The sequence below is a fragment of the Sinocyclocheilus rhinocerous genome, unplaced genomic scaffold (assembly GCF_001515625.1).
Source record: "Sinocyclocheilus rhinocerous isolate Xijiao unplaced genomic scaffold, SAMN03320098_v1.1 scaffold111, whole genome shotgun sequence".
Taxonomy (NCBI): domain Eukaryota; kingdom Metazoa; phylum Chordata; class Actinopteri; order Cypriniformes; family Cyprinidae; genus Sinocyclocheilus; species Sinocyclocheilus rhinocerous.
The window spans coordinates 1,299,969-1,308,561 of record NW_015642811.1 but is presented as its reverse complement, the minus strand read 5'-3'; the positions used below and the strand labels follow the sequence as shown (position 1 = coordinate 1,308,561).

Below are 8,593 nucleotides of genomic sequence, written 5' to 3'. Positions count from 1 at the left end.
CAAACCCGGAACTAATCGAGCCGTTTGTGCCAGGATGGGGAGAAAGGTATTGTAATAATGTAAATTATGAAATTATGTTTTTCGAACCACCAAGCATGAGAGCATGTTCTAGTACACCCCCAAAACAAATTCAAGACATTGTAAAAGAGCATAATAGGACCCCTTTAATACTCACCCTCATGTCCTTGCTACGTTTCTGAAGAGAAAAGATCTTAATTTGTGTTACGAAGATGAACGAAAGTCTCACGGGTTTGAAACGACATGAGGGTGAGTAATTAATGACAGAATTTTCATTTTTGGGTGAACTAACCCTTAACATTTGTGTTGTAACCTGACATACATATGAAGAGACACTCGTATTTTGCATATAAATTATAATAGTAAATTTATTTAGCAACAAGTGATTTATATATGTTTTATTTTTTTAAAATTGAGATTTATACATCATCTGAAAACTGTTGATATATGGTTTGTTAGGATAGGACAATATTTGGCCGAGATACAGCTATTTGAAAATCTGAAATCTGAGAGTGCAAAAAAATTAAAATTGAGAAAATCAAATTTAAAGTTTAGCAATGCATATTACCAATCAAAAATAACGTTTTAGTATATATACAGTAGGAAATTTACAAAATATCTTTATGGAACATGATCTTTACCTAATGATTTTTGCCATAAAATGAATTTTGACCTCCATCAAAAATATCTTAATTTGTGTTCCGAAGATGAACGAAGGTCTCACGGGTTTGAAACGACATGAGGGTGAGTAATTAATGACAGAATTTTCATTTTTGGGTGAACTAACCCTTAACATTTGTGTTGTAACCTGACATACATATGAAGAGACACTCGTATTTTGCATATAAATTATAATAGTAAATTTATTTAGCAACAAGTGATTTATATATGTTTTATTTTTTTAAAATTGAGATTTATACATCATCTGAAAACTGTTGATATATGGTTTGTTAGGATAGGACAATATTTGGCCGAGATACAGCTATTTGAAAATCTGAAATCTGAGAGTGCAAAAAAATTAAAATTGAGAAAATCAAATTTAAAGTTTAGCAATGCATATTACCAATCAAAAATAACGTTTTAGTATATATACAGTAGGAAATTTACAAAATATCTTTATGGAACATGATCTTTACCTAATGATTTTTGCCATAAAATGAATTTTGACCCATACAATGTATTGTTGGCTATTGCTACAAATATACCTGTGCTACTTATGACTGGTTTTGTGGTCCAGGGTCACAAGATATATATATATATATTACATGGTGTATTTAAATTTGTTAATAATAATAATAATAATAATAATAATAATAATAATAAGCTGCATAGCTGTATCTAAAATTAATTAAGGGCCAATAAAATGCTAACACAACACACTAAGAATTTTTATTTATTTATTTAAAAACACATACATATTGAAATAAATAAATAAACTAATTTAGTATTTATTTAGTTTATTATAATTTAATATTAATACTTATTGTATTAGTATTTTATTGCCCCTTATTCATTTTAGAAACATTTATTTTCTATTTACATATTTAAATGAACAACATTTTATTTCAAGATTATTTATGTATCGCATTTCAATACTTTTTGTGGCTTTTTACTTTAATATATGCTGGGTCACAGTATTAGTGTGCATGTGGTCGTACAGCCTGTCTTCTAACCCATTTTATTCCTCCATAGTTTCCTGATCCTGAGAAAACACACTGTTCTTTCTCCCATACTACACACCAAAACCTGACAACACCCATAACGTATCGATGAATCTACTCGAATCTACTTGCTATTATCAAGCTCTAAATCACTCCTCTGTTTGTTCCCCCCTCCTTCCCTCCGTCCTCCTGCCTGCTCGCCTTTCTCTTCCCTCCTCTACCTCCCTCTCAGTGAAAGGTTGTCTGTCTTTCCGCTACCAAGTCTCACTGTTCACTCATCCAGACCAAACCCAAGTCTCCTGTCTCGTGCACAAAGGGAGGCCCTGGACTCTCCCACCAAACCCCCTGGAGAAAAAGTCACTGTGCACAACTATATGCCCATTCTGCAGCAGGGGAGCAGGTGCGTCGATTTAAAAAAGGCAGCCAGCTTAGACGAACTGCTTATCATCTGAAAGGTCCGAAGGTGTTTCACTCACTTTTTGTGTTTCTCTCCTTTTTCTCAAATTTAAATCTGCTTGACAGCTGAGTTACAATGTACCAGCAGTCACCGGCCGATCGAGCATGACGGGCCGCACAATAGATCGCTTTCCTTTCACCTTGGCTTTCAACCGATATGTTTTGACAAGAGAAGGCTGTGATTTTCAGAAAGCTGCGGCCCAAAATTCATTCAAAATAACAGCCTGGAATCTGAGGTCATTATAAACGTACACTGTATTTCATTTGGATTGTTTAATAAATATAATTAAGTAATTGAACCTTGTTATTCATCCAGTCTATGAGCAAAAGACGGATGGAGGGACAGAGAGAGAAAAAGGGATTAGTTAAATAACAGGAGAGAAGGGTGGGTGTTCGATTGGCCTGTGTGGATTTTAATTAGTGTTAATTGGCCACAGAAATGAAGGCTGGCTCAGGGAGAGTGTGTGTGTGTGTGTGTGTGTGTATTCATAAATATGCTCCACTCTTCTCTTTCTCCCCTCTAGCAATGGTTGTTTTGTATGGTTGCGTCCCTAGTCAAGGCTGTATTGGTACACAGGTGGACTTAGGGACTGACAGGAGCTGCACATTCTGCCTTTCATACATCAATGAGATCCACTGGGTTTCTAGTTCACCCCCTCAACCGGGCAGAGTATGTATTATTACCAGAGTTGGGCAAGTTACTTCCAAAATGTAATACATTATATATTACTAGTTACTGTCTTTTGAACGTAATTAGTTACGTTACAATATTACTGTCTCTGAATTGTAATGCGTTACACTACTTTTGAGTTACTTTTGAGTTACTTTCACCAAAATATCCACATTAGTATTATAAAATGCCAAAATGTAGTTTAATGCTGCTCATTCTACATCCAGTGGAGGGTAATGTGGTAGGTCTATATAGCATAAAATATGAAATCATATTTAGATACCGGTATGTAGGTCTACATTAATGTTACGTTGTAGTTTAGTTAAAAAAAATATAGTAAGCACAAATCGCATTATTACATTCATAAATAACACTGGTAAATAAAGCGAAATATTATCATGTACAAACAATAAACACAATACCTAGCCTATAGGCTATTTTGAACGGTTTCAGAAGAAAACAAGAATGAAAAATATAAGTTGCTAAACAAGCCAAAATGAATTAGGCTAATTCAATGCGAAACTGAAAGCAAACGGCGTTCTCGCGCAGCCTACCTCTCTCATTCGGCATTAATCCATTAAATGTGTCCATATTTGCGATGTATTTGAATGCTTTATGTAATCCAAGCTTACTTAACGCACTTAAAAAACATCCTCGTCACATGAGCAATTGTGTGTTTGGCCCGAGCTCAGGCTGATCGACACGGATTGTACTACGCAGTAGGCTACGCACTATTTAAATTAACCAGTGTATCTATGTTTGGTTGACTGTATTTTATTCTGATAATGAACAGGCTGCAACGTTTGCAATGCTGTATGTGTGTGCGTGAGGCGCCGGCGCGATCGAACAGCGGAAACAAACAACAAAAAAATACTCTGTTATTTTTGGTCATACAGATCATTCGAAACTGCAATGTGTTTACTTTTATTTCTGTCATCTCGGTTTCCTTTCCCTGGACTTTCGTAGAGCGCCGCGCCACACAAATAGCATATGAACCAAACTCAGCAACATAGCCTATCTCTCAGTCTTTTCCTTTCGTTTTGTTAATCTGTTAATTTGGCTATTGAAGTCAAATATTTCGCACATTCATTCATTTTATATATAGGCTATGATTTAATAAAAACAGATTTTATTTTTAGTTAAACTTAATTTTTGTTGCTCGTCCGCCGTCTTTTTCTCTTCTCCGACCCCGCAGCTCTCTCTCCGATAGCTTAGTGTTAGTGGCACCAGTCTAGGTGTTTCCAGGTTTTACTCGTGCTATTTCTCCATGTTGGGAGTTTGGTTTCGCACATATTGCAGCATGCATTCTTATCCTTTTCTCCGATGAACTGAACATAACAGGAGTGTGTCCATCTCACAAATGTAGAATCCGTCTCTGCAGTCATCTCAACCATCTAATTCCAGCAACAGAAGATAGACAAACTATTTTACCCGCGGAATTTTTTCTCTGGTGCTGTTTTGCGGTGTTAGTAAATTCACCACTTAATTTTGAGTTAAAATATGTTGTTGTAACTTGCGTTACTGACATTGTAACGAGTAATAATATTACCCAAATTGTATTAGTAATGCGTTATATTACTGCGTTACAGCAAAAAGTAATATACTACTGTAATATTATTACTTTTGTAATGCGTTACTCCCAACACTGATTATTACTATACTTCTGTTTTACTATAAGACACAAACATACACTCCCCTATCCTCATCCAACAAGCAACAGATGTGCGAGCACATGTGCAAACTGCAGCTCAGGCAGTCAAAACATGACAATACTCTATACAAACACTCAAATCTCAGATTTCATTTAGGGGCTTTTGCCTGTAATTAGAAATGCTTTCCAATAGTATCACGCATACTTTGGGTTCAAGCTGAAGTATATAATTTCTGTGCCACCAAATGGAATGTTTGCAAAAACAAACATTGTTTTCAAAAAAAGGTTTCCAAATAAGCCCAGATCAACCTTTGATTCAACAAACTGATAGCCCCGCCCCCAACTCACACCATTGGTTGAGTGAGTGTTGTCGTGAAGGACAACAATAGGGGAATTTTCATAGCGCCACAGAGACATAATATTTACTGTCTTCGAGAAAAATAACCTTGAATAGCATAACCTACTTACAGTTGTCTCTGGATATTAAGCTGAGATAGAAGAAAGTATTTAAATGCTGAAAAAGTTATATAATTCAGCTTTGATGGTTTAAAAAAAAAAAACTCTAAAAATTAAATGTTTGCACTGTTGTCCCAAACCCATAAGTCAAATTGGTAACACTTTAGTATAGAGACAAATTCACACTATTCAACTAGTTGCTTATTAGCATGCCTATTGGCTATTTCTTAGCACATATTCTGCATGACCATATTCTACATCCCTAATCCCTAAACTTAACAATTACCTTATTTAAATAACAGGAGAGAAGGGTGGGTGTTCGATTGGCCTGTGTGGATTTTAATTAGTGTTAATTGGCCACAGAGGGAAATGAAGGCTCAGGGAGAGTGTGTGTGTGTGTGTGTGTGTGTATTCATAAATATGCTCCACTCTTCTCTTTCTCCCCTCTAGCAATGGTTGTTTTGTATGGTTGCGTCCCTAGTCAAGGCTGTATTGGTACACAGGTGGACTTAGGGACTGACAGGAGCTGCACATTCTGCCTTTCATACATCAATGAGATCCACTGGGTTTCTAGTTCACCCCCTCAACCGGGCAGAGTATGTATTATTACCAGAGTTGGGCAAGTTACTTCCAAAATGTAATACATTATAACACTTTAGTATAGAGACAAATTCACACTATTCAACTATGCCTATTGGCTATTTCTTAGCACATATTCTGCATGACCATATTCTACATCCCTAATCCCTAAACTTAACAATTACCTTATTATTAATAAGCAGAAAATTAGGAGTTTATTGAGGCAAAAGTCATAGTTAATGTTAGTTAATGAAGTCTTGTGAAGAGATGCAGTCACTTTTTATAATTAATAGATTAAATTTATGTTTTTTGTTTTGTTTTTTAATTTATGGGTCTGAAACAACATCAGGGTGAGTAAATGATGACAATTTAAATTTTGGAAGTGAACTCTCCCTTTTAACTTGTTCTTGCATTGGATATGATTGACATTTAAAATCTTTCAGCATGTTCAGCTGAGGTTTGCTATCACTTTTGCAAATGACCAGTGCGTTTATAATCCGGTTGATGACATAATGGGTGAAAAAACACCATAGATTTGCACTGAAGGAGTGACCTGAGTCATATTTAAAGCCCAGACAATGACACTTTGAGATTGGCTGAACACCCAAGCATTTGTGGCAGCCAGTTTTGCATAGACAAATTTCAGAACATGTAAAAATCTAGTGAGAGAGAGAGGGAATGAACTCGAACCCACACCAGCAGAAAATTTTAATTTTGAAATGTTACATTTTACAGCTCACAAATCACAAATAGCCCAAACACCTGTTCGTACATAACTTATAATCAGATCAGTCATTATACAAGCAGTGTGCGGTGGGCGCAGACAGACACAAACACTAATTTCAGTCCTGCAATTACTGCTGATATTTACTGTTCTACTTCCCACAGTTTAGTACAGTTCAAAGAGAGAAGATGAGAAAGAAAACGAAGTTGGAGAGAAAAATCAACTAAAGATGAAGTAAATCCTAACAAAGAGCATAGCCTAGAGTGCGAGGCAAATCATCGATGTGTATCCGTGTGTGTGAATGTATATGTGTGTGTGTTGCTGGGAGGGGGGTTGGTGGCTGGAGAATCAGCAGCGTGTGCATCTCTGTCTCCGAACAGCTAGGTACGGTGGGGGGGATCATAAATTAGACAAGGAAATTACTGCTAAGTGTGCGAATAAATTAAAGTGCGCTTGCTTCTGTAAACACTGTCTGACTACATAATTACTGAACCCTCTCTGGAAGAGTGAAAGAGAGGGAGGGAGATGAATGGGGGGAGGGAGGGTGGGAGAATGATAGGCAAAAAGGTTTGTGTTGATGGTTTATTCATTTATTCATATGGCAGCGTGCAACGTGTACGCAACCGTTTGACATTTCACTGAGAGGTTGCACAACACCTGCTTACAATCGTAAGACGGGAAATGAAAAACCGTGCAAAAAATGTACTTTATGACATTTATCAAGTGTAATTTAGTTTCTACAGAAGTATGGTGCTGACTTTGAAGCGATCAAGCGTAAACACAGGCAAGGTTTGCTCTTCGCCTTATCCATCCAGCGTACTGGAAAAGATGCTCAGGTTTAATTCTACCAAATGATTCTGAATTCATCATCCAACATTAAAGAGTTTAAAACATTTCAGACTGATGTTTATATGCCATTTGTATGATGCTTGGTGTGTTTCATGAGCGACTCACATTTTGCAGGCAGACCGTAGGCTCCGGTGATCTTGGCCTCCCCCATTTCACAGCCGTTCAGAGTGGCACATTCCTTCCTCAACAGAGGACCAGCCCCACGATGAATGGCACCATCCACTGAAAATTGGAAAATATTTTATTATATGTAATATGTATATATGTGTGTACTTAACCATATCTTGGGGAGAAATTTGCACCCAGAAAACATGCATAAAAATGCAGTAAATATTTTTTAATAATATAAGGCAATAATAAGGCAATAATATGCCTATGTAAATTTCCTAATTACTATATATATATATATATATATTTCCACTGCAATTTAACAACATGCATGCATATTTTTAAACCTGGATAAATATGATTTGCAGGCAGCTGTATATGATGAGCTCTTCCTAATAATAATCATCCTAATAATAATATTGCATGACAACAATTATGCAGTTCACTAGATTGGTTTACCCAGTGACACAACTAACCCCACTCTCCTCAAGAGAAACACTGTAATGCTGATGTTCTTTTACAAACCCAACTCCCATTTATCATTTGATGACACAAAAAAATCTGATTTCTCATAGCACTGAGGGCAGCAATTTGAGGGCCATAACAGTTTTACTCAAGGGTTTTTTAGCACCCTGGCACTTTTGCTGATATGTGCTCAGAATCTGCAGGAGCGAGAGATAGAGTGATAAAAAGATAGAAAGATAGGGAATATATACTGAGAAACACCATAGAGAGAGTGAAGTGGAGGAAAAAAACAGAGAGAGAGACAGAGGGACAGATGGAGGGAAGTTGTACTCAGGGCTTTGGAGTGGAGGAAAGGAGGATGAGAGGAAGGAATAAGGGAAAAGATGCGAATGTGGTGACGAGGTACGCCTGTTGGGAATAGTTTGCCTTCCTGTGTAATTGCAACATGCATGCACACACGCTTTTTATATTACACAGACATCTTGTTAGCAGGTGCTAATTGGCTTCTTGCTTACTTGACAAGGGGTTTGTGACATGGAAAAAACATATAATATTTTCCTATATTGCATGCACAGCTTTTTTTCAGTCCTCATTCACATGTGCTCCTTACATGCAACCCCACGCAACATCTAACCACATGCACACACACAAAATTTCTGCATACAAAACCATTCGTTAACAGTTGTTCTCAATTTCCCATCAAATCAGTTTGGCCTGGACTGAGCGGCACTAACAAGTGTTATTGAAAACACACCCTTTTATTGGCTGAGCTGGTCACCATGGCAGCCATTAGTAAGAGCATTTGATTGGATCTGGCACATCTGCTTGCCTGTGTCACAAATCCCTCGACACCAAAGCACTATCTCTCTCTAAACACTCGCTCGGCGCTCTGGGTTTTCAACCAGAATACCAACATTCCACTCAATGCCAAGTGGAGGACAGAACACACACATTCT

General features: G+C 37.0%; 1 protein-coding gene across 1 annotated transcript in view; it reads right to left on the bottom strand.

Annotated features, from left to right (window-relative positions):
- The window catches only part of LOC107756486 (O-acetyl-ADP-ribose deacetylase MACROD1-like), a 19,695-nt gene extending 12,396 nt beyond the window's left edge, over positions 1-7,299 (bottom strand). Inside the window, exon 1 of the mRNA XM_016573634.1 lies at positions 7,170-7,299. Within this exon, the coding sequence (XP_016429120.1) occupies positions 7,170-7,215 (46 nt within the window). The 5' untranslated portion in view covers positions 7,216-7,299. The remainder of the gene's footprint in view (positions 1-7,169) is intronic.
- Positions 7,300-8,593: the final 1,294 nt, after the last annotated feature.